This window comes from Miniopterus natalensis, chromosome 12 (genome assembly GCF_054644295.1).
Source record: "Miniopterus natalensis isolate mMinNat1 chromosome 12, mMinNat1.hap1, whole genome shotgun sequence".
NCBI classification, from domain to species: Eukaryota; Metazoa; Chordata; class Mammalia; order Chiroptera; family Miniopteridae; genus Miniopterus; species Miniopterus natalensis.
In genome coordinates, this window is record NC_142092.1 from 3,065,893 (window position 1) to 3,093,222 (window position 27,330).

General features: G+C 41.7%; 1 protein-coding gene across 1 annotated transcript in view; it reads right to left on the reverse strand.

Annotated features, from left to right (window-relative positions):
- Positions 1-10,581: 10,581 nt before the first annotated feature.
- Positions 10,582-27,330, reverse strand: part of TUBGCP5 (tubulin gamma complex component 5) — a 57,920-nt gene continuing 41,171 nt past the window's right edge. The window contains exons 17-23 of the mRNA XM_087822507.1: positions 23,000-23,084; positions 22,776-22,896; positions 21,931-22,100; positions 21,026-21,151; positions 20,354-20,442; positions 11,885-11,985; positions 10,582-10,957 (exon numbers count right to left, since the gene is read on the reverse strand). Coding sequence (XP_087678633.1) covers positions 10,911-10,957; positions 11,885-11,985; positions 20,354-20,442; positions 21,026-21,151; positions 21,931-22,100; positions 22,776-22,896; positions 23,000-23,084 — 739 coding nt within the window. The 3' untranslated portion in view covers positions 10,582-10,910. The remainder of the gene's footprint in view (positions 10,958-11,884; positions 11,986-20,353; positions 20,443-21,025; positions 21,152-21,930; positions 22,101-22,775; positions 22,897-22,999; positions 23,085-27,330) is intronic.

The window sequence follows — 27,330 nt, forward strand, 5'->3', positions numbered from 1 at the left end:
GTGTGTGTGTGTGTGTGTGTGTGTTTTAGTCTTGTTGTGGCTGTAGTTTTTATTGTTTTGTTTTCTTTTGTTTCTGGTTTGGTCTGGTTTTACCTTGTTTTGTTATTTCAGCGCCTGTATAACAGTTGGTACAACATGGTTGGAGTTGAGACTCACAGTCAACAAGCCTGAGGGCTGAACCTATCCACAGTTGGCACAACAGCAGTCCACACCCAAATTTAACAGGAGAGTTCACGGTCCACACAAGGGTCATTTCTAGAGCCCCAGCTCAGAAGATCAATGAGACTGCACCACTGGCTCCCAAAAGAAGGCCACCCTACCAAGACTTAGAAGCATGGTTATCTTATCTGATACACAGAAACAAACACAAAGAATCAGCAAAAATGGGGAAAGAAGCCACAAATGAAAGAACAGGAGGAATCTCCAGAAAAAGAGTAAATGAAATGGAGGCAAACAATTTATCAGATATAGAGTTAAAAGTAATGGTTATAAGGATGCTCAAAAAACTTAGAACTACAAGAAACTTAGTGGAAACTACATCATCATGAAAAAAGAGAACCATGAATAAGAACCAATCAGAAATGAAGAGTAATATAGCTGAAATAAAGTATACCCTGGAAGGAATCAACTAGATTAGAAGAAGCTGAGGACCGAATAAGTGGTATAGAAGACAAGGAAGAAGAACACTCAACTGGAGCAGCAAAAAGAAAAAGTACTTAAAAAGCCTGAGGACAGTGTAAGGGAACTGTGGGGAAAAATGAAACAGCAATATCCGCATCATAGGGAATAGAGGAGGAGAAGAAAACCAGCAAAAGATCGAGAACCTCTTTGAAGAAATATTAACAAAAAAATTTCCCTAACCTGGTGAAGGAAAAAGTTGGAGAAATTCAGGGAGCAAAAAGAGTCCCAATCAAAATGAACACAAAGAGAACCACAGCAAGACACATTATAATTAAAATGGCAAAAGTTTTTAAGCGCAGCAAGAGAGATGGTCAGTAGCCTACAAGAGAGTTCCTATAAGGCTGTCAGCTGATTTCGCAACAGAAACAGTACAGGTGAGAAGGGAATGACCTTAAGTATTCAAAGTAATGAAAAGCAAGGATTTGAAACCAAGACTGCTCTATCCAGCAAGGCTGTCATTCAGAGTTGAAGGTGAAATAAACAGCTTCCCAGACAAAACAAGGCTAACGGAGCTTATTATCACCAAAACAGCAGTGCAAGAAATTCTAAAGGAACTGTTGAAAGAAAACGAAAGAGAAACAGAGGAACATAGGCATAAATAATAAAAATGGCAATAAATAAGTACCTATCCATTATAACCTTAAGTGTAAATGGGTTAAATACTCCAATCAAAAGACCTGGGGTAGCTGAATGGATAAGAAAACATGAACCATATATATGCTGTCTACAAGATACTCTCACGGTGAAAGTAAAGGGATGGAAAAAAAATATTCAAAAAAGCTGGGATAGTAGTACTTATATCTGACTAGACTTCAAAATGAAGGCCATAAGGAGACAAGGTGACTACATAATACATAAGGGATCAAAACAAGAGGATATAACCCTGGTAAACATATGTGCACCCAATATAGGAGTACCCGAATACATTAAAAATCTTCTTGAGTACTTTAAGGGAGAGACTGATAGCAATACAATAATAGTAAGGGTCTTTAACACCCCACTGACATAACTGGACAGACTTTTCAGACAAAAAAATCAAGGAAAAAGCAACCCGAAATGACAAACTAAGCAGACTGATTTAATTGACATTTTCAGAACTTTTTACCACAAAGCTACAGAATATACATTCTTCTCAAATGCACATGGGAGATTCTCAAAGATAGACCACATGTTATGACACAAGTCTCTACAACTTCAAGAAAACTGAAATAATATCAAGCATCTTCTCAGATATCATTGGCATAAAATGAGAAAATAACTACAATAAAAACTCAAAACCATTCAAACACATGGAGGCTAAATAGCATGTTATTAAACAATGACTGGGTTGCCAATGAGATCAAAGAAGAAATCCAAAACTTCCTGGAAACATGAAAATGAGCATACAACAACCCCAAATCTATGGGACAAAGCAAAAGTACTGAGAGGGAAGTTCATAGCACTACAAGGATACCTAAAAAAACAAGAACATTTTCTAATAAACCACCTAACCCTACAACTGGAAGAATTAGAAAAAGAAAATCCCAGATTAAGTAAAAGGAAAGAAATAAGATCAGACAAATAAATGACAGAGAGACTGAAATAACAATATGAAAGATAAATGAAGAGCTGGTTCTTTGAAAAGATAAACAAGATAGATGAACCTTTAACCAGACTCATCAAGTAACAAACAAAGGTCCAAAATAAATGAAATCAGAAATGAAACAGACGAAATAACAGAAATCACAGAAATACAACACATTCTAAGAAAACACATTGAACTTCAAATGGACAATCTGGGTGAAATGGACAAATTCCTAGAAACATACAATCTTCCAAAACTCATTCAGGAAGAAACTGAAAACTTGAATAGGCCAATAACAACTGGTGAAATTGCAGTAGTAATAAAAAAAACAAAACTCCCAGTAAACAAAAGCCCTGGGCTGGCTGGCTTTACGGGAGTTTTACCAAACATTCAAAGAAGACCTACCCTCCTCAAATTATTCCCAAAAATTTCAAGAGAAGGGAAGACTTCCAAGCTGTTTTTACAAGGCCAGCATTATCCTAATCCCAAAACCAGATAAAGACAATACAAAGAAAGAAAATTATAGCCCTCATGAATGTAGATAGTAAAATCCTCAACAAAATACTAGCAAATCAGGTCCAGCAATATATTAAAAAGACCATACATCATGGCCAAGTGGGATTTATTCTGGGGATGCAAAGATGGTTCAATATTTGAAAATCAATAGCGTGATACAGCACAAACAAATGAAAAATAAAAATTATATGATCGTATCAATAGATGCGCAAAAAAGCATTCAACACAATTAACCACCCATTTATGACAAAAACAGCAATGTGGGAATAGAGTGATCATAACTTGATGTAATAAAGGCCATATATGACCTACAGCCAACATCATACTCAATGGGCAAAAACTAAAACCATTTCCCTTAAGAACAGGAACCAGATGGGTGTCCACTTGCACCACCTTTATTCAGAATAGTAATGGAAATTATAACCACAGCAATCAGACAAGAAATAAAAGGCATTCAAATTGGAAGGGACGTAAAACTCATTCGCAGATGACATGGTACTGTACATAGAATACCCTAGACTCCACCAAAAAAATGCTAGATTTAATAAGCAAAGCAGCAGAATACAAAATTAACACCCAGAAATAGATGGCATTTTAAAAAATCCTCACCAAAGGATATTTTTTCATTGCTTTTTCAGAGAGTGGAAGGGAGAGGAGGAGAGAGAGAGAGAAACATCAATGTGAGAGAGACACATTGATCAGCTGCCTCCCACACTTGCCCTGACCCAAGTCAGGGATTGAGTTTGCAACTGAGGTATGTGCCCGTGACCAGAATCAAACTTGGGACCCTTTAGTCAGCAGAGAGACACTAATCACTGAGTCAAAATGGCTAGGGCAAATAGATGGCATTTTTACACACCAATAATGAATCCTCAGAAGGACAAACTATAAAAATTCTCTTTACCATTGTGACCAATGTGTATGTATGTATGTATGATATATTCATTCCTTGGAATTAACTAAGGAGGAAGACAAAAATGTGTAAGCATATATGGTACTCATGGATTGGTAGAATTAAAATAATTAAAATGTCCATACTACTCAGAGCTATCTACAGATTCAATGCAGTCCCTTTAAAATACCAATGGCATATTTCACAGTTACATCAGATATTCCAAAAATTTATATGGAACCAAAAAAGACCCCAAATAGCCACAGCAATCTTGAGCAAGAACAACAAAGTTGGAGGGATCACAATACCAGATGTTAAACTATACTACACAGCCATTGTAATTGAAACAGCCTGTTGTTGGCACAAGGCCAGACATATATATCAATGGAACAGAATAGTGACCACAGAAATCTAACCACACCAATATGGCCAATTAGTATTTGACGAATGAGGTAAGAGCATACAATGGAGTAAAGACAGTCTGTTCAATTAATGGTGTTGGGGAAATTGGGCAGGTAAATGAAAAAAAAAAAACTAGACCACCAACTTACAACATAACACAAGAATAAACTCAAAATGGATAAAAGACTTAAATGTATGCTGTGAAACCATAAAAACCCCAGAAGAAAACGGGCAGTGAAATATCTCATGTAGCAGTATCTTCACCAATATATCTAGGCCAAGGGAAACAAAGGAGAAAATAAACGAATGGGACTACGTTAAACTAAAAAGCTTCTGCACAACATGGAGGTTCCTCAAAAAATTAGAAATGGAGCTGCCTTTTGACCCAGTGATTCCACTCCTGGGAATGTATCCTAAGAATCTTGAAACATTAATCAGAAAGAATATATGTACCCCGATGTTTGTAGCAGCACAGTTTACAATAGCCAAGATCTGGAAAGAGCCCAAGTGCCCATCAGTAGACAAATGGGTAAAAAAGCTGTGGGACGTTTACACCATGGAATACTACGCAGCTGTGAAGAAGAATCTCGTACCCTTTGGGACAGTATGGATGGGCCTGGAGAATATGCTAACTGAAGTAAGCCAGGCAGCGAAAGACAAACATCACATGATCTCACTTATATGTGGAATCTAAAGAACTTAATAAACTGATGAACAGAATAGATTCAATGACATGGAAGCATGGATCAGACTGATGAATGTCAGAGGGATGGAGGAGGGCGGGTGGGTGGAGGGAGAGAGAGTAACCAAAATTTATATGCATATATGCACAACCCAAGGACACGAACAATGGTGGGCAGAGGGACTGGGAAGGGAGAAGGGAAGGGGTGGGATGGGTCATTGGGGAGAAAAAGGGACATCTGTAATATTTTAAACAAAAATAAACTGTACAGCAAATAAGAAAATCTGTATAGGAAAACATTTGCCAATGACCCATCTGGTATGGGGCTAATTTCTAAAACAACTCATACAATTCAATACCAGTAAGAGAATGGGGAAAGGATCTGAATAGACACTCTCCATTAGAGGACATACAGATAGCTAACAGACATGTGAAAATGTTCAATGTTACTAATCAGATGCAAATTAAAACCACAATGAGGTATCACCTTACACCTGCCAAATGGCTACCATCAACAAACAAGTGCTGGTGAGGGTGTGGAGAAAGGGAATACTAGTAAACTACTGGGAGGAATGCAGACTGGTGCAGCCACTGTGGAGAAAAGTATGGAGTCTAAAAAGTTAACAATGGAACTGCTGTTTGACCCAATGATCCCACTTCTAGGAATATATCCTAAGAAACCCGAAACATCAATCAGAAAGAATATGTGTATCCCTATGTTCATAGCAGGGCTATTTACAACAGCTAAGATCTCGAAATAGCCCAAGTGCCCATCAGTAGATGAGTGGATAAAAAAGCTGTGGGACATTTACACCATGGAATACTATGCAGCTGTAACAAAGGAAGGAGCTGGTACCCTTTTGGACAGCATGGAAGGACCTGGAGATTATTATGCTAAGTAAAAAAAGCCAGTCAGAGAAAGACAAATATCGTATGATCTCACTTATACGTGGAATCTAATGAACAAATACTGAGGAACAAAATAGGACCAGAGGCATGGATACATGGAACAGACTGACAGATCTCAGAAAAGTGGAGGGGGAGGGAACTGAAAAAGATAAACCAAAGAACATATATGCATAGCCCATGGGCACAAACAATAATGTGGTGAAGGCCTGGAGTGGGGGCTGGGTATATGCGGGCAAAGTGGGGGAGCCAACTCCTACATTCTTGGAATAAGCTACTTATTTTTATTCAAAAAATAAAAACCAAACAAACCCTCCCTCCCTCCCCCCAAAAACCAAAGTTCAGGTCATTAGTATATAAAGGAAAATGGCCAATAAAAAAAGACATGAATGGAAAGTCCACAAAGTGAAGGTGACAATTTTTATGCTGCCTTTTTAAACTTTCAAGCCTCATCTCTCAAAACCTCTCCCAACCCTATGGGTGTTCTTTTTATTAGATGTTCAAGGTAGAGAAGCCCAGATACAGAAACTCAGGTTAAGAAACAGGCAGGAAGCCCCGGGTGCTTAGCAAGGGCAAAAGTGGAAAAACAATAACCTTGTGCCCAGGGTAACCTTCCTCCCCCAGCACATCACTGGTCATTTGGTTTACAGCCCCTCAGAGTTTCCTCCCTAAAGATAACATTAGGCCTCAGTTGTATTTCAGCTCCATGCCCATATAAGCAGCAAAACCAGACAAATGGGGCCGTGGCTGCCTCAGGATCAGATACGTTGACTAATGACTTCCTGCACCAGCCAATCAGTGGAGGCCACGACCCTGAAAGAGCTCACCTGGCAAGCTGATGAATATTCTATTGAGACCCTCCCCTGAGACCTCCCCTAAGATTTCTGCCTGCAAGAAAGAAATAGGCTCAGGACAAAGGACCCAGTGTGTGCTCCCCACCAGAGGAACAAGCCAGCACCATCAGGGGAGCAATGGGCAGCAGCAGCTCGTCCGGGGCTTACCCCCCAAACCAGTCTCCAAGGCCCCCTTCTCTCTGACTCCTCAGTGAGCCCAAGCAGCCCAGCCTAGGTTCTCCTGCTGCTGCTTCTATACTCTTATCTGTCTCAAGTGTATTTTTGCTGCCATCATGGACCCAATGCCCTTTGACTCAGTGCTGTGTAGCCCTTCCCTTTGGATACCCATCCCCTTTCAATAAATTTAATTTTTCTTTATTCATCCGTCTGAGGTGGCTAGTTAGCTGCCCGCAGCACAGTAACCTTTTGCCTTTACCTTAGAATTCTCGTTTGAACATTATGCCAACCCTCCATATTTCCACCAAGTCTCACCCCATCTATCAACTTCACAGGCAAACATCTCACCTGACAAACCCCCAGTGTGACCTCACTCCCTCTGTGCCTGCACCCAAGCAACTTCTGTTGCTGGGGAAAATCACACAACTAAGCAGACTGATCTCCCTTTACATTCATGACCGTGAATCTCTATCAGGTATCCCACACTACCCAGAACTCCCACTAAATTCTTCTAACCTTGGCTCCCTACTCCTAAACAACTGCCTTTAAGAGCTTGTTTAGAAACAGTTCGCCTCCTCTCTCACTTTTCAACCTCTCCCCATCTGTCCCCTTCCCTAACCCACTCTAATAATGATTTTCTTACTCAGGTTGCCAAATCCCATAGACTCTTCAGTCCTCATTTTATTGGACCTGTCCAGTGTGACATTCTCTGCATTGAGACCTTTCCCCTCTGATGCAACAGAACTTCACTCTCTGTCTCTTTCTTACCTTCCTGCTTGCTCTATCAGTCTCCTTTTCAAGATTTCCCTTCTCTTGCCAATCTCTAAAATTCCAGGCCTCTGTACTGGGGTCTTCTCACTCTATACTGGATGACCTCATCCATTCTCATTTATTCTAACATCAATTCTATGCTGCCAACTCCTAGATTTTTATCTCCAAACCAGGCTTCTATCCTGACTCTAACTCATATCCCCACTACATCCTTCACATCTCCACATGGCTGTCTCAGAAGCACCTCATTCTAATGTTCAAACAAAACTCTTCTACACCCTCCCCCATCCAAGCCCGCTGCTCCACAGCTCAGTAAACGATACCTCCATCAAACCCGAAAAGCTTGAACTGTTAAACCAGAAACCTAAAAGTTATCATTGATATTTCCCTCCTCCTTACTTCCCAAGTCTTTCTGATTCTTTCAATTCTTTCTGATTCTACCTCCCAAACCCATCCTCTTCTGAGGATTTTGGCCCATACAAGCCACCTTCATTTCCCTCCTAGACTACTTTCATAACCTTTTGACTCAGCTCACTTCCACTCTTTCCCTTCTCCAATCCATTCATCACACAATGGCCAGAAAAATATTCTTGAAATGAAAATTTAATCAAAACTCTTTAGTGGCTTTCTATTAAAATAAATATATAAATTCGGAATCCTCAGCATGACATTACATGATTGGGTTACTGTACCTTTTTTACCTCATCTCATATCCCTTTTGACTTCTCATTTTCCACCAGCCACACTGGTCTTTCAAGTCCTCAAACATCAAAACATACCACACTCTACCCAATTCACGGAATTCACGATTCTCTATGGAGTCACTTAATAAGGCTCTTTTGCCTCTTATTTTTCCTTCTAATCTCAGTTTAAATGTCAGTTTTGCAGAGTCTTGTTGCAAATATTTGTGTAATTTTTAATTATTTTGAAATATAGAAATTTAAAAATTCAATGTAAACAAATATGTCCATATTTTTCTCAATTTTTCCAGTTATTTTTATGTATAGAAAGTCATTCTCCATCCAGCAATATGAAAAAAATTCCCTATATTTTTTTACTCTGGTTTCTACATTTATCTTTGTAATTTATATAGAATTTATCTGTGCATGAGGTGAGGCTCTAGGCTGACATTCCCCCAAATACTTAATTTATGACTCATGCATTTAATAAAGTCAGGGATTTTTTTTTTTTTTAAAGAGGAAACAAATCCACTTACAGTAGCATAGAAAAATTAAAAAAAAAAAATTAACAAAAGAAGTAAAGTGAAAAAGAAAAACACAAAAGAAAAAAATTAGAGACCTAAATAAAAAACAGACATCCCATGTTCATGGACTAGAAATTAAATATTGGGAAAATAGTAAAACTCCCCCAATTGATCTACAGATTCAGTGCAACCTCTATCAAAATTCCAACAGCCTTTTTCTGAAGAATTTGATAAGCTGATCCTAAAATCCATATAGAAATGCAAGGGATCCAGAATGTGGAAAACAGTTTTAACCAATTATAAAATCAGAGGAACCACATTTGCTGATTTCAAAACTTACTGTACAGCTACAATAATCATGAGATCGATCGTGGCAGTGGCGTGAGGACAGGGATGAATGGAATACAACTGAGGGTGCAGACAAAAATTATCTTGACGAGTGCTAAGACACTATAATGGGACAGAGTCTTCTTTTCAACAAATCATGCTGTCACTACACATACATACAAAAAATGGGTTTGGAGCCTTCCTCACACCTGTTCTAAGATCCAAAATTTCATGTGCTGCCTCAGGAAGGCTGGGAGTCCCCTCGCTCTCCAGTTATGTCCCCACCCAGCTACTTCCCCCACATGTCCTCCACCTAAGAGGCTGTCCTCCCTGTCGCCCTCAGCATTACCCAAACAAACCAATCACATCCTCCTGCAGGAACCATGGGTCACTCCAACCTCCAGTCACAAGCCTGCCCCCTACAGCACCTGCTGATTTTCTGTTGACATTATGGTCTGAAAGATACTTTGTATTACTTCCATCTTTAAAAAGTCATCAAGGTGTGTTTTATGGCCCAGAAATGTAACTTATCTTGGTGAATGTTCTGTAAGCTTGAGGTGTAGTCTGTTGAAGTAAATTATAAATGTCCACTTGCTGTTCAGTTCAACCATGTCCCTGCTGGCTCCTGTCTCTGCTCAAGTTGCTCATTTGCTCTCCCATGAGCCCACTTCCTCCATTAGAGCCCTCTCAGCACATTCATCCTTGTCGGTGTAAATTCCAGTCTGATCATTCCAACACCTCGGCCCAGTCTGAGTCTGGTGCTGCTTGCCCTGATTTTTGTCCTCTAGTATACTAGAATTTGTTAAAAGCTGGACATGATGCACTTACTGGGTGAAAGGAACTGAGGAAAACAGGCCTTCAGTGTAGCAATTTGAGTTTATTTGGGGAGGAGCTAAGACTGTTTCACCATCTGCTGTAGCTGTACGTGTGAGAGGCTAATTCAGTTTAGGAAAAAGGTACACTGGATGTGATGAGTTTTGTGACATATAAAGAATTTTATGCCGACTCCATCTGGTGCTGTACAGGTGCTCAAGCTTCCATCCATGGCTCCAGACTGCTGTGCAGAAGCAGGTCACAGAGGTGCCTATCTCTCAGTGGGTAGGTTATGCTGCAGGATTTTCTTCAGATCTAGAAGCAGCTGTGCAGCCCCTGGCATTTGAAGGTCTCCTCAGTGAATGTCTTCCAATTTCAGAGGAAAGCCTCAGAGCTGGAATGGCTCCCAGGAAAAGCTGTTCCCAGACACTGCCGTGTGCAGGCAGGGTGACTGAGACTGTCTGAGGACAAGGGCACCCTGGTTCTGAGCTGGGAGGCTGTTTGGAATCAGTGGTTGTTTGTAAAAGACTAAGTACAAAAAGGAAATGTGGGAAAATGGAATGGTAAACATAATTTTAGCTTAGGAAAATGGCTCAGAAATGCCAAATGATAGTATGAACCAACAGTTGGCCCTGTGTTAAATTGGCCTTTACGTTATTGATATTGGTTGAAGCTACTTTCCATTTTGGAACTTCTCAGGCACATAAAAATACACTTTTCAGACAGCTAAATCTAAGACAAGCTTTAGGGAAAACATGTAAAACTCTATCCAAAAAACTTGTGTGACCGAGCAAAAGAATAAAAAATGTAAAGTGCTTTAACATATTTTTAATATTAACGATTACATTTTCAAAAATGACATCATTCATATCTAAAGATATCAAGACCACAGATCTGTGGCTTACGGGAGGAAATAGAGTGCAAACAGCCTGTGTTCGCTCTGCATCGCTGATACGCTTTTGTATGCTACGTGCACTATACACTGCCAGGTAAGCTCCAGAGAAAACACCTACAACCCACTTGTCTAGATACAACAGTTTTTAAAAAAGAAACAAAATAAAATGATTCCTCCTTCTCAGCTGCATGTGATGGGGCTGTGCATGTACGGAGAGAAGGTCTGAGGCATTATCACATGCAGACATTTAACTCTGCTCCACGCCGGCGGTGAGGGACAGCGCTAGAGACTCCACTGTGGGAAGAAACAGGTTAAAACTAGGTTAAGCGTTTGAAAATGTCTGAGGAAGGCTTTAGTCAATTCAACACTGAAAAGTAAAGACATTTCTATTTTAAATTCAAATGGTGATCATTTTTAATGTACAATAAAGATTATCTTCACTGAATACAAATTGAAAAAGTATGATTTATTTCTATTTCAGATCATTTTAATTTTGAAAACAAATCTGGATATTTCACTAAAGAAACTGCATTTGTTCCACGTCATAAACTCTGGAGTCCATTCTTAACAAAATGCCAAGTTCTAACCTACGATCACCCAATTCAAAAATAGACAAATGCTTCAATGTTTCCTATAACACGTCTCCAACACAATGTTTTTAAAAATGTTCAGCTATTCTTAATGAAATCACACTTTGAATATGCAGAAACAAGGAGGAGACTGGCCCTGCATACTTTCCCCAAAAAGCTGTGCAAACAGATGCGACTTAGTCCTTTGTTTCAGCAGATTAAACAGCTTTCTCCTCCCTGGCTCACCTCACTGACTTTTACCTGCTCAGTGTTTGTCAGGAAGCTTTGGGAGTTTTAAAACTGCTTAAAAAAAACCAAACCCTCCCCATCTTTTGAAAAGGAAGTTACAAAGGATACACACGAAAGAAAACTGTGACTGAAATCTGTTCTGCCCTTTGCTTTTTTAAGTTTCAGAAATCCACTGGAAGAACAAACAATATACTAGGAAAGCAAAATCTTTAGTCTCCGTGTTTTTCTTTTGATATTTTCATCCCACAGTAATTCTGAAAACAACAACAATGCAAAGCATGGTACAGCTGCTGAGGGACTTTCCAGGTTTGAATAGTGAGAAATCCAACTCTTCATGAGACCAGTCACATGAAGCCTCTGTACAAGAAAATAGAAAAGCAGTACAATTTTAATGTGTACTCACAATGGGGAAAGGACCCTCTACAGACGGCTTTGTTTAAAATGGTGACAAGGAACATATGGCAGTTTTTGAAATCAGACTCCATTTTCTCTATAGATTCCATTCTAGGAAAGAAAATACATTTCAATTTACATAAGTGCATATGGGGTTATAGGGAGGCTACAAAATCTCTCTGGAATACTTTCAAATGTGTTTCATTTAATTACTTAGAATCCTAAATATAAAGACTATAAAATATATAATTTCCTGCCCTACTTTTAAAATTTCTTAGGAATGATATTTAAAAAAAATTTTTTTGCTAATCATTTTTTATTATTCAATTACAGTTAACATACAATATTATATTAGTTTCAAGTGCACACCCCAGCGTTTACACATTATATAACTTACTAAGTAATCATCCCGATAAATCTCATACCCTGACACCTTACACAGTTATTAGACTATTACTGACTATATTCCCTGTGCTATACTTTACATCCCCGTGACTATTCTGTAACAACCTATTTGTACTTCTTAATCCTGTCACCTTTTTCACCCATTCCCCTAACCCCCCTCCCATCTGAAAACCGTCAAAATGTTTCCTGTATCTATGAGTCTGTTTCTGTTCTGCTTGTTCATTTATTTTGATTTTTAGACTCAGTTGTTGATAGGTACGTATTTTGCCACTTTATTCATATTTTTTTAATCTATTCTTTCCCTTCTCATTCTCAAAGAAGACTCTTCAACATTTCATGTAGTGCTGGTCTGGTGGTGGTGAACTCCTTTAGCTTTTTCTTGTCTGAGAAGCTCTATCTGACGTTCAATTCTAAATGACAGCTTTTCTGGGTAATTTTGGTAATAGGTCCTTGCTTTCCATCACTTTGAATATTTCTTGCAAAGTTTTCATTGAGAAGTCAATTGGCAAGTCTTATAAGAGCTCCCTTGTAGGTAAACTGTCTTTCTCTTGCTGCTTTTAAGATTCTCCCTTTGTTGTTAACCTTTGGCATTTTAATTATGTTTCTTGCTGTGAGCCTCTTTGGGTTCCTCTTGTTTGGGACTCTCTGTCCTTCCTGGACTTGTAAGTCTATTTCTTTCACCGGGTAGGGGGAGTTTTCTGTCACTATATTTTCAAATAGGTTTTTAATTTCTTGCTCCCTTTCTTCTCCTTCTGGCATCCCCATAATGCGAATGTTGGGCTGCTTGAAGTTGGCCCAGAGGCTCCTTACACTATCTTCATATTTTTAGATTCCTTTTTCTTTTTGCTCTTCTGGTTGAGTGTTTCTTGCTTCCTTGTCTTCCAAATCTCTAATTTGATTCTTAGCTTCGTCTGCTCTCCTGTAAGTTATTCATTTCAGTGAGTGTCTCCTTCATCTCTGTTCTTTTATTGATTTCTATGTTCTTTTTCATGCTGTTGAAGATCTCACTAAGTTCCATGAGCATCCTTATAACCAGTTTGAACTCCGTATCTGCTAGTTTGCTTGCTTCTATTTTATTTAGTTCATTTTCTGGAGATTTCTCCTGTATTTCATTTGGGACTATTTCTTTGTCTCTGCATTTTGGCTGCTTCCCCACATTTGCTTCTATGTATTAGGCAGAGCTGCTACGTCTCCTGGACTGGGTATAGTAGCCTTGTGGAGGTGTTCTGCAGAGCTCAGTGGTGCAGCCTCCCCAGTCATCTGATTTGGGCACTCTAGGCGCGCCTCTGTGAGGGCTGTGTGCACTGTCCTGTTATAGTTGAGCCTTAACTGCTGTTGGCGTGACGGAGGGATTCACCCCCCAGGTCCAATCAGCTGTGAGGAACAGCTGTGATTACAGCAGAGGAACTGCTGTGCAGTTGACCCTATGGAGCAAAACTTGCTTCGGTGGGGTTTTGGTGCTCACCAAGTCTGCCCCTTGAGTGTGTCACTAATGTAGGTGGTAGGTAGGGTTGTAATCTGGTGTGGTCTGAAGCTGTTCACCAAGTGCACTGGCTCTGGGGCCTTCCAGGAATTTCAAGGTCAGCCAACACCTGTGCCCTGCCTGGGGACACACAGCACAAGTGATCTGCAGATGAATGCTACTTATACTAGGCTTGGAGATGCCCAGGAGAGGCCAAGGTGCAAATCAAGGCCAGCTCCTACTAGTGCAGGGCCTGGGGCCACTTAATGAGAGGGAGTGGGCATGCTGAGGCCAAATTCTGCTTGTTTGCAATTTGCAAACCATTGAGAGATTTCAGTAAACTGCAGCAGGAGCCAAGACAGGCAGGTAGTATGAAAAAGCCACTGGAAATGGCTTGGAAGGGTCCACCAGCTGGGTGGAGGAGAATGTCTCAGGGAATCACCAGAGTGGGGTGAAGGGTGTGAGCCAGGTTGATGGCTCTGTTTTTTGGGGGGAGTGGGGCATCAAAAAAGGAATAATGGCCTCTGCCAGCACTTTTGTCTGGCAGAAAGCTGCCCCTCTAGCTCTCATCTAGATGCCAGGCAATTTAGTTCCTCCCTGTATGTCACTGGTGCCTTTCAAGCTGTGGTCCCAGTGCTGGAGCTGAGGCATCGCGTCTAAGTCCATGTGGGGGCAACTGAAGAGGAAATGCCTGGGACTCCAGCAGTCTCTGTCTCGCTCAGCCACATGCCCTATTGGTTTTTACAGCCAGAAGTTATGGGGACATTTCTTCCCTGGGCTGTGGGGCCTGTTGTGGGGCTTGGAATCCTGACTCCTTAGAGTAGGAGACCTCAGCAGCTGAGATATCCCTCCTGGTTTTTATCCACATGTGGGGGTGGGACCAGCCTGTTCTGCATCTCTGCCCCTCCTACCAGTCTCAATGTGGCTTCTTCTTTAATTCTCTAGTTGTAGGACTTCCATTCAGCCAGATTTCAGGCAGTTCTAAATGATGGTTGTTCTGTGGTTTAATTGTAATTTTGATGTTGATGTGGGAGGATTCAAGTAATGCATTTACCTGCCCTGACATCTTGATGGGACGTCCTCCTACCCTACTTTAAAATAAAACTTCCAAACAGTCTGAACATTTTACATAGTGTGTTTCAGAATAGTACTGAGTTCTAGAGCTGGGGCGACGGGATATTCCTTTTTCTATTATTCACGTTTGTATTTTTACTTTTCACAAGCATAGCTTCTTTTTTGAAATAAAAAACACATTAAAGATATAAAACCTTAAATTTTAAAATGATTTAACATACAACATTTTTTATTTTTACATTTTTAAAATTTGTAATTGTGATTTCAATTTTATTTTACTATTTTTGCAACAAATAAAGGTTTATTTCAGGATATGGCACCAAGCCTGGAGATATAAGTGAGCTAGTACTCTAAGACCTGATACCAAAAACATTTTATTATGGAAAATATCAAGGAGAGAACCACCTAGGAGCCTTCCAAGCAACCAGCCACAGACAGCCCGATGGACATCCCCAGCCCAACCAGGTTTTTAGAAGCAAATCTGAGACATAACAGCATTTCACCCATAAATAGTTCACTGTGTATACATTAAGACAAAGACTCCTTTTGAAACAGCCACAGCGGGGTTTAAGATAGTGACAGAGTAGGTGGATCTTTCTCACACATCCTCGCAGAACCAAGCTGTAATTAAAACTAAATTGGGGAACATTCACCCTGAATTACCAGCTGAAGACTAGGTGAAGAGGAGACTTTTAAACAAGGAAGGGCAGAAACTACCTAGAGACTGGTAGGAAGGACTGGGTCATGAGAGGGGCTTGCCCAGCTCCCAGGAGCAGTAGGCCAAAGGTAAGGAGGGATATCTTGGCTCTCAGGAGTTCCCTGAGAGGAGGCCTGAACACCAGGCTCCCCAGAGCAGACAGCCAGAGCGCCTAGAACAGCCACCCATGCAGCACCCAATGGCAGGGCTTCTGCCAGGGAAAGACTGAGCCTCCTGGAGACAATGCCACATTTTTTAAAGGGTTGGTGCACAGGATTTTTGTTCCCAGCCACTCGAGGCTTTTGTGGAGAGAGGGCAGTGTGGACCGGAACTGCCTGAGGAGACTGGAATGGAAGGAATTGAGGAGAGTTGCAGAGGATCGGCTGCCAGGATACCTGTGCTAGGTCATCTCTCCCTCCCCCCACCACCCGATATCACAGCAGGCATTTTTCCTGAGAGGTGCAAGCCGGCCCAGCAGCAGAGGACTGGGGAAAGGCAAAAGTCTCACCCTAAGGAATGCAGCTGGCCCAACTTTCTCAAATCCAGCTCATCCCACCCTGCATCTCAACCTCTGCTGAGGAAGCAGCAGTCTCAGGGTGCGACAGTGACTAGATTAGGGAAAGGGCCATTCCTCCAACATTCCTGGGAAGCTGGCTGACTCTTCCCTCTCACAGGAGGGCTGATAGAAACTCCTGGCTTCCAGCAGACCCCACAAGCCTGCCTAAGAGGGGCTCCACCCTGCTGAAGTCAGGAAAATATTCCGGGACAGACTCAGACATGTGGCTCTGGGATGAGGAACACACCTACCATCTTCTCTGAAGTCTGAATATGTGCTGATCCACCTCTGGGCCCCGTGCTGCTAAAAGGCCAGCCTAGGAGCTCAGCTTGGCCCCTCCCGTGGGCAGCAAAGCCAAGTGGAGGCAGCAACTAGCTATGAATTGCATGAAACTTTGAACAGGGTGCTAAGAGTTCAATGTGGACAGCTTCTGACATTGGCTAACACAAAGGTACCTCCTGGGAGACCCAAAATCAGCATAAAAACAGTCAGCCTCAGTCAACATAAGAGCAAGATCCAAAGGGAAATCCTAGCAGGAACTAAACTCTATTGGATGAACTCCACTTGGCTTCTTTATTTTCTTTATTTCATCTCTTTTATCTCTTTGGTATTTTCTTTTCTCTCATTTATTCACATCTTATTTTTCTCTCTCCTTTTCTACTTTTTTCTATTATTTCTTTTGATTTATATATTTCTCTTTTTTTACCTTTGCACTTTTTCTTTTTTATTGTTTTCCTATTTCTCTTATTCTTATTTTCTTCTCTCCTTCCTTTACTTTCATAACCTTTTTTCTCCCCCTTTTCTAGTATTTTGTGGGGTTTTCTAAATTATTTTCTTTTTCTTTTACTATTCTTGTAACGTTTAATCTTTCCTAATTCTCTTTTCTCCTGGGGTTGCTTTTGCTGTTGTTGTTGGGTTCTTTTGTATGTTTTTGTTTTGTTTTGTCCTGAATGCTATGTACAACAGTTCACACAACATGGTCAGGGTTGAGCCTTACAGTCAGTCTAAGAGGAGATCCCACCCATGAATGTGACACCAATATAGACCAAATATTACAAAAGAACCCAAATAACATACAAAAGGGTCATTCCTAGAGCATCTAGCTCAGGATTTCAAGGAGATCACACCACTGGGTCCCACAGGACATTTACTACAAAAGGCCACTCCACAAAGACAGGGAGTCATAGCAGATTTTTCTAATACATAAAGAAACACAAAGGGACAACTAATATGGGGAGAAAAAGAACGCCCAAATGAAAGAAAATGAGAAATTTCCAGAAAAAGAGCTAAGTGAAATGTAGGTAAGCAATTTGACAGAGAGTTCATAATAATGGTTATAGGGAGGCTCAAGGAACATAGAACCACAACAAGCTTAATGGGAAGTACAAGAAACTCACTGGGAACTACATCAGCATGAAAATAGGTATAGAAGCCATGCGTAAGAACCAGATGGAAATAAAGGCCACTATAACTAAAAATCAAGAATACACTGGAAAAAATTAAAAGTAGGCTGATGAAGCAGAGGACCAAATCAGCGATTTGTAAGACAAGGTAGGAAAAAACACTCAATTAGAGCATAAAAAAAGAAAAACACTTAAAAAGCATAAGGACAGTTTAAGGGAACTTTGGAACAACATGAAACATAACATCTGCATCATAGGAGTATACCAGAGGGAGAAGAAAGTGAGAAACTGTTTGAAGAAATAATGGTAAAAAACTTCCCTAACCTGGTGAAGGAAAAAGTCACACAAGCTCAGGAGGCACAGAGAGTTCCAAGCAAGAAGAATCCAAAGAAGCCCACAGCCAGACACATCATAATTAAAATGCCAAAAATTCAAGACAGAATCTTAAAGGCAGCAAAAAAAAAAAAAAAGCAATCTGTTACCTACAAAGGAGCTCCCATAAGGTTGTCAGCTCATTTCTCATCAGAAACTTTATAGGCCAGAAGGGAATGGCATGAAGTATTCAAGGTAATGCAAAACAAGGATCTGAAACCAATACTACTCTCTCCAGCAAGGCTATCATTCAAAATAGATGGTGAAATAAAGAGCTTCCCAGGAAAAAAAAAAAAAAAAGAAAAGACTAAAGGAGTTTATTAAGGAATCTGCAACCTTAAACGACACATTAGATCATGTGGATTTAATTGACATTTACAGGACATTTCATCCGAAAGCTGCAGAATAAACATTCTTCTCAGGTGCATATGGAACATTCTCAAAGACAGACCACATGCTAGGACACAAAATAAGTATTTACAAGTTCAAGAAGACTGAAATCATATCAAGCATCCTCTCAGATCACAAGGGCATACCAATCAACTACAATAAAAAACTCAAAAACATTCAAATAAATGGAGGCTAAATAGGATGTAATTAATCAATGAACGGGTTACCAATGAGATCAAGGAAGAAATAAAAAAACTAGAAACAAATGAAAACCAACACAACAATCCCAAATATTTGGGATACAGAGAAAGCAGTCCTGAGAGGTAAATTCGTAGCACTACAGGCCTACCTCAAGAAATACGAAAAAGCTCAAATAAATGATATAACCCTACAACTAAAAGTATTAGAGACAGAACTATAAGAAAAATGCAGAAGTAGTAGTAGGAAGGAAATAATAAAGATCAGAGTGGAAATAAATTATAAACCACAGAACTATAATACTATTTGCTTAAAAATACTTTATGATTTCTTTTTCTTTATTACAGATTTTTAATGTCAACACTACTGTAGATGTCTCCCCTTTCCCCCCCTTGCCTCACCTCCACCACCCCTGCCTTCCTCACTTGGCCTTCACCACACTTTGTCCATGTCCGTTGGGTAGGTCTATGTGAAATTAAATTTCACATGGCTTTGGCAATTTTTCACATTTCTGCTTTAAGTGTGAATCAGGATCAATTAATTTTCATAAATTGCAATGGCTGAAATCCTCCTCACCTCTGCTTTTTTCTTTTTTCAATCTTCATCTAAGGATATGTTTATTGATTTTTTTAGAGAGAGAGACAGGGGGAGAGAGGGAGGGGGGAGGAGGGAGGGAGGGAGGGACAGACAGGGGGAGAAACATAGATGTGAGAGAGAAACATCAACTGCTTCCCTCTTGTACATGCCCCAACCAGGGATCAAACCTACAACCTTTCGGTGTACGGACAATGCCCCAGGTGAGCCACCCAGCCAGGGCACCTCTGCTTTTTTCTTACAATCAGCTCACTGAAGAAATGGAAACAGTTCAATTTTAGCAAAGCATATGATTCAGTGTTACTATTTTCTCCTCCACCCCAGTGACAGAGAAAGAGAAATATGCTTTACACACTCTGAGACGGCAATAATAAAGCAAGTAAGACTTCTATTTCCATGCCGGTCATCATGAACTTTACTACTATCTTAGTTTATGCAGAGTATTCTGATATAGCCATGGGTCAAAACTTAGAATGAGATCAGCACTACCATGACCTCTCATCTCACAGGTTAAAGACAAGCTGTTATCACAGCAGCCATCAACCAGACTTGAACTTTTAATTTAGGGAAGTAACAGCAGCAGTGTTACATTGGGGGAATCAATTTATAAGGTATATAAATGTCTAACCTGTACACCTGAAACTAATATAATGTTGAATATCAACTGTAATTGAAAAATAAAAATAATGAATAATTGCAGCATTACATTAATTTTATAAACAAGGCAGAGACAAACGAACTGTTCCATAGGACATCCAAGTTCACGGTAGAGGATAGGATGCTCTGGATAGAAAGAGCTCCTGGGTCCTCGACGGTCCTCTGACATTAGGGCACTTACCCTTCTATGTGCTAATGTGAGTAATAAACACTCCACAAGTCAAACATACAATTCTTCTTGTATTCATCTAAAATACAACTTTGGGCTATAATCTAGCATGATATCCAGAATTTGCTTTAAAATTCAGCAAATGTGAGTGGGGGTGAATAGCAGAGTGATGGGCACTAGGGTTTGTTCTGCTGTTTTCTCTCTACTTCTGTGAATGTTTTAAGCATCGGTAATAAAAACTTAACAAAACCTACACAACAAAACATGCATGTAGTCTAAAAATATTTGATTGTCCTCATTAAAAGACTTCAGATTTTTCTTACTATTATACTGCTCATAAAAGAATCACACAAACCCTGATGCTACCTACTTTAGGTGAACACATTCTTCAATTCTTTCCTTAAATATCAGTGGTATGAGAAGCACTGCTGAGATGAAAAAAACCTCACAGGATGAAGCCAATTAAAACACAGTACAGAGGCCCCACAAGCCACATACTTACTGCCACGCCCCCAGGCCCGCCTGCCAACCATCTGCAAACATGAGCGCCAAGTTCAACACCTTCATGATGGCCTCTTTCACAAAGCTGACCTGGAGACCAAGCCACACAGAACAGGTTCTTGTAACATTTGGACACTGACACCGAAACTTTTACCTAACCTCAATGAGCCACAGAGCAAGCTCCTCAGTGCAGTGACTGCCTGTGTGGAAGGAAGGGCACCTGGCTCTGAACATGCCTGAGGGCTCAGCCACACACGCTGCACCCACGACAGAGTCCGGCCACCAGGCAGCACCGTTTCCTGGGATAGCCACTGAAATTCACCAGGGACATGAGGTAAGTATTTCCAGTGCTTGTGAGAGAACTTAAACCCAAATTGTCACACTGAGTTGGACACACTTCCTGTATAAAGCACTATTAGGCCACACGGGCAGATAAAACTTCCAGTTAAACCCAAGTGCAAAGCAGAGTGAGTGCGGCTGGCAACATAGTTCTCACCTGTTTCTCTGATAACATGACCCACATTTGTAACCTCATGTGATCTGGTCTTTCCTTAAAGAATATTCTACAAAACAGAAGCTTAATAACTATAAAATTTCAGAGCAGAGAGACAACCTCCCTTGGCCAGCTTCATCCTGCCTCAGTGGACACGTTCGCAGGTGATGGCTCACATACCTTTTCTCTCAGCAGACATCGATCATGGATGGTTGACAAGTACCTATAGTGAACTTTAATCAGCTGATCTAAATCCTTGGCGTCCTCAATTTGATGCTGAAACTCCAGCCCTGTACTGTGAAGCGTCTTGGAAGAGAAAGATGGAAGTCTTATCAGATTTCTTCTTTGAGAACTTGTGTGCCCCACACAGAACTTTTTACCAACCTCTTCTGCTCCTCACTGTCCCCCTTAGGTAATCACACCTGCAGTGTGGATACAGGTCTGTTCTGTGGGCAGCATTTTCATCCTGAACAACAAACAGTTGGGCCCATCTCTCGGGCCTCTACCTGCCCAGTGAATGAATGCCTCACTGTGACTGACAGACCATTCCTGGTGGGAAGGGGCAAGTATATCAAACCATATGGAAAATGTACTGATTTTTTGAAAAATAAAATTTTAAAAAATCATCAGGTAAATTGAAGTTACACGTTTAAGTTCCACTCTTTATACAGAGGTGGGCAAAAGTAGGTTTGCAGTTGTGAGTGCGTGAAACAGAGTTTACTCTTATATTACTAGCCTGACAGATTCTGGCTGCTACTAAAAATTGAAGTCATTTTCCAGGGGCAGCTGTCAACATTGATAAAATTCAAAGGACCGCATAGCAAATTAGGAAGGCAGTTCCAAAAGAGGGGATCTGGCTGTGCTTGTCTCGGGGGGGGGGGTGGAGAGCAGTAGGCTCTGCACACATGAACCCTGGCATGTCTTGAAAACACCCCTCCCCACCTGCTGCCAGTTTCATGACCTAAACTTAACATGGGCTATTTCCCATTTGCGTCTGTAAGTGCTTTGTGGGCTCCTCTGTTTATGACTCTACTACAAGTAACCCTCTCTGAACAGTGGGTAGGAGGCAGGTGGACAGAACAAACCCTGGTCATGATGTAGTTGTGTAAGCTGTTCACAAAGTGCATGAGCTTCACGCGCAGGAGGAACATCCGATGAATCAGCTGTCTTGCTGGTTTCTTCTGTGTTCCAAACTGGGAAGCCGGTTCCTGTCTGCATAAAAGTCCTTCTTGAAGTGGTGGTTTTCCAGCTAATTCTGTAAAAGATTCAATAGGGCAGCATGGGTGGGACGAGCTTCCTTCCAAGCCACTGCTCAGGGCGGGGCCCCTGCCAGAGTGGTGACCATGTGCACGGAGGGGACCCTACCTTCAGTGTCTCTGAAAGCTGAAGCTCTAAGAAGTTCCCTATCACCTGGATGATCACTGTCATAAAAAATGTAAATGCAGCCCGGCTGGTGTGGCTCAGTGGTTGAGCACTGACCTATGATCCAGAAGATCGTGGTTTGATTCCCGGTCAGGGCACATGCCCAGGTTGCAAAGCTCAATCCCCAGTGGGGGGCATGCAGGAGGCGGCCAATCAATGACTCTCATCATTGATGTTTCTATCTCTCTCTCCCTCTCCCTCCCTCCGAAATCAATAAAATATATTTTTTTAAAATGTAAATGCGAAGTCCCATGAACTTGTTAAAATTTTCACATAACCTAAGATGAATCATTATTCTGGCTAAACTCTTAATCAAGTTATTGTATTTCAGGTTAACTGTATATACAACTTCTGGCATTTCATTCAGAGGCATTAATTCTGACATCTGTAAAAATGCTATGAATACATGTCATTTTGGTCCTTGTATATGCATGAAAAATGACCAGACCACCACCTCTTTTTCAGGGTTAAATTAAGTTATAATTTATCTACTGAAAACAAATCTTACCACCAAATAGTAAAACATCCAGACTGTATTTTGCCCACTTTATCTGCAGTAAGAGAAGGAACACCTGATTATAAATTTTTTGACATTCCGAACTTATAACAATGTCCACAGGCCATGGGACCTAAGAAAACAAAGACAGAAAATCAGAACAGAAAGTAACCCATTACATGCACGTTTCAATTTTAACAGAAAACAATGTTCTTACAAAGAGGGTCAGCACGTACCTTGTAGCTCAGGGTCAGACCATCTAAGATATGAACAGGGAGTTTCTTCTTAGCTGTGTCCACATTCTCAAAAGATACAGAGAGACTAGATAAAGAAGTTTCCGTTTTAGTTTGTGAAAATATTAAGCTCATATAAAAATGCTGTTTTAAAACAACATGACCACTTTCACATGTTTTATTTACATCATAGTCCAAACAAGACCCTGGATTTCACAAAAGGAGTGTAAATATGCCAACAAAGCATACTTCCTGGCATATACTCCAGGAGAGGAGTTTGGTTTTGGAAATAAGAAAGAGGGAAACGTTTTCAAATACTAGGATTAGCTATAAAAGAAAAGAGACACTGAACGGCGGTAGTAGGTTAATTAGGAAAAGAGACAAAGGCAGGATACTTAATTCTGAAAAAATTCAGGCAACAGGCTCAGAAGCAAACCTCTGCTCACCCTGAGTGTGTGTGTGAGTGACAAGAGCGGGGTCTGCTTCTAAGACAAGGTGTCACGTACACTTTATCCACGCATCCCTAACACTGGTTCGAATGTGATTCCTGAAAGAAAGATCCACCGCAGCGCATGGGGATGCCCCTGTGCCGGGCAGTGCAGGGAATGCAGTGTCTCACATCAGTCTCCTCAGTGTCCTGCCAGTGGACCGAGAAACCATGCAGTGCTCAAGGGAGCAGGGGCCCTGAGTGATGAGACCGGTGGAGACCACGGGCTTATGTGGAAGGAAGGGAGGGAGGACGGCCTGAGATTTATGAATTAGCCCATTCATTCCATGACATAGGCACTAGTCAGAATTTCTTAGCTCCTAAGTCTGCTACACAAGCATCCACTAAGTACTGAGTAGGCGCCTACTGAACACCTCATCAGGTGCCAACCTAGGCAGATGATAGACAGAAGCCTTGTTTGCCTCCAGGGGGTCACTGCACAGAGCAGCCATGCAAGTCACTCTTCTGTCACTGAGAGACACAGGATGCTGCTCAAGCCAGGCCAGGTAGAGCTTTGTCACTGCCAGGCCCTGCCAATCGGAAAGCTTGTCTCTGCAGGATATGGACATGTGACTGCTCCCGGAGTGAGGCACATGGCTCTTGGGAAGCCCGAAGTACTGAACACTCAAGGTGGAAAGCATGGGAGGAGAACTCCATGTGCACAGAGAACCGAGATGCAGCAAGGAGCACCCCTTCTCCACAGCCGGGGGCCTGCATGTGAGGGGCAGGGGCTGCTGGTCTACCCAGTCACTCTGGGGGCTGCAAGTGGAAGGAGAGAAGCTGAGCAGTCAGGAGGCGTCAGAGACGAGCTTTCATATAAGCAGCACTGCACAACCCGGAGACAAAGGGATACATGACATTTGAACACAGTCAGAGGTGCTGGCTGTGCAGACACTGGGCAAACCCCTGTTTTCCAGGTCATTGGGGTCCCTGAAGCCATCAACAATGAAGGGATGTACCCCAGGCATGAGTGCTGTGGGAGGAGGGCAAGGGGTGTTGCGGAGGCTGAGAGAGGGTGCAAGGCAGGGAGCAGCCTTGGCCTTGGTGCTGAACCCAGGATTCTCCCTGGGACTCAGTGAGCCTGAGGGTGCAGACAGGCATTTAAAGCACAGGGGGGGAAAAAGAAAAGAAAAAAGAAGCACAGGGAAGCCATAGCAGGAAGGGTGGGGCGGCTCACTGTCCTGAGTTAACCTATGAATGAATACATCTCAATAAAAATGCCACCGAGGTGTGTGTTCTGGTGGAGCCAGACACTTGAAGATAAACTGAATCTATAAAATAAATAAGCAAGAAAAGCCAGGGAAATCCTACTGAACCCGAATGCTACTGGCACCTGAATAAACAGAACAATGAAACAGTGAAAAATCTAGAAAGACACTCAATTGCACATGACAAATTAAACATAAAGGGGTATCTATCACAAATAAATTAGGGAGAGGTACATTTCTTTTTTTAGAAAGAAGTGTGATGAGAACCAACTAGTCATTTGGAAAAAGATAAAACTGAATCAACTTCTCCTAATTAGGTGGATAAACTCCAAATGGATAAATATGTAAACATGAAAACTCAATTCAAACATAGAAGAAAAGATGGGTGACTTTAAATACAACTGGGGGGCCCGTCCGGGCGTGGCTCAGCGGTTGAGCGTCGACCTAGGATCCAGGCGATCGGGGTTCGATTCCCGGTCAGGGCACATGCCCGGGTTGTGGGCTCGATCAATGACTCTCTCATCATTGATGTTTCTATCTCTCTCTCTCCCTATCCTTTCCTCTCTCTGAAATCAATAAAGATATATTTAAAAAATAATAATAATAAATACAACTGGGGGGACCCTGGCCAGTCTGGCTCAGTGGTTAGAGCATCGGCCTAAGGACCAAAGGGTTTGTTTGATTCCTGGTCCAGGGCACATACCTCGGTTGCAGGCTTGACCCCCGGCCTCTGTCGGGTGTGCAGGGGGCAACCAATCAATGTGTTTCTCTCACATCCATGTTTCTCTCTCTCTCTCTCCCCTTCCTCTCTCCCCTCCATTCTAAGAAAAATCAATGGAAAAAATATCCTTGATGCCCTGGCTGGTTTGGCTCAGTGGCTAGAGCATCGGCCTGTGGACTGAAGGGTCCCGGGTTTGATTCCAGCCAAGGGCAGGTACCTCGGTTGCAGGCTCCATCCCCAGCCCCAGTCAGGGGCACATGCGGGAGGCAACCAATGGATGTGTCTCTCACATCGATGATTCTCTCTCTCCCTTCCCCTCTGAAAGCAGTGGAGGAAATATCCTTAGGTGAGGGTTAACAAAAATAACTAACTAGCTGAATAAGTAAATACACAGATATAACCTGGGAGTAAAACTTTCTTAACTGTGACTCAAATCCCAGAAGTAATAAAAGACTTATGTTATAAAACTAAAACACACTTGCATAACCAAACAGCAACAAAAAATGGTTATACAATAAGCAGAAAAAAAAGACCAATGTCAAAGTGGGAAACCAAACTAAAGAGCTTCTAAAAATGGAAAGAGATGATAAACACCAACAACCTAATACTGATAGAAATAGTGTCAAAAGATGTGAATAGCTATCATTACAAAAAATGCAGAAATAAACATTTGGCAAGATGACAAAGTTCACTCATAATTGAAAAATGTAAATTAAAACTACACTGAGATACCATTTCTCACCATCAGATGAGCACAAATCCCAAAGTCTGACAACACCTTGTGAGGGTGGACACGTTGTGCGGGTGAGGCTGTGGAGAAAGCCACTCTGCACACTGCTGGGAGTAGAGAAGACACCACCTTGATGCCGAGGGATCTGGTGGGAGCAGCAGGACACACGTTTACCCTGTCACCCGCACCCCATCCTAGAAACCTTCTCCAGGTCACACTGAAGTGAAGTGTGCAAGGCCAGCCCCTTACACGTGCAGAGCAAGGATCAGAAACCCAACGCCCACCCACAGACAACTGGCTGAATGGACAGGCAGAAAACCGGTCAGCGGGAGAGGAGTGGGGACGCGCGCTCTGGAGGGACTGTGGAGGGACTGAGTCTTGGACGTGGTATTTACGTATGCAAAATCGAGCAGCTACTGGAAAAGCATGGACTATGCTGCATTTCATGTAACATGCAAAGAGGAAGAGGAATACATGCACACGTTTTTGGTTCTAAAAAGTAATCATAACAAGGATAAAAGAAAATTGAATAAAAATGGTTCCTTATAGGGGAGGCAGAGAGCGAGCAGAAACAGAAATAGGAGCCAGATCTTCCTAAATGTACCTCTGTGACAACGATTTCAACACATAACTGTTTTACCTAATTAAAACACAAAATGGCACAGCCCTGGCCAGTGTGGCTCCGTGGTTAGAGCATCGGCCCACACACCAAAGGGTCATGGGTTCAATTCCCAGTCAAGGGCACATGCCTGGGTTGCAGGTTCGCGTCCCAGCCCCAACAGGGGCACATGGGAGGCAACCAATTGATGTGTCTCTCGTACATCGATGTTTCTTTCTCTCCTCACCCCCCCCACGCCTCTCTCCTCTCTCTAAAAATCAATGAAAAAAATATCCTCGGGTAAGGATTAACCAAAAAACGGGGGGAGACCTAAGGAGGGGAGCAATTCCTGGACGTAGAAAATAAGCTGTGACCAATAAACGAACCCTGTGTGATGCTGTCAGTCACAGGAAGAGTTATTCCCAGGGACCTTGAGGTGCAGACTCTGATGACCAGGAAAGACAGGGAGACAATCCCAAGCATGTTGTTGGGGGCTTATTGTTACTCTGGAACTATTATCACTCATTACAGAACAAAACCAACGTGTGTTATATTAATGTGCTAATAATACTCAAAGGAAAATCAAAGTG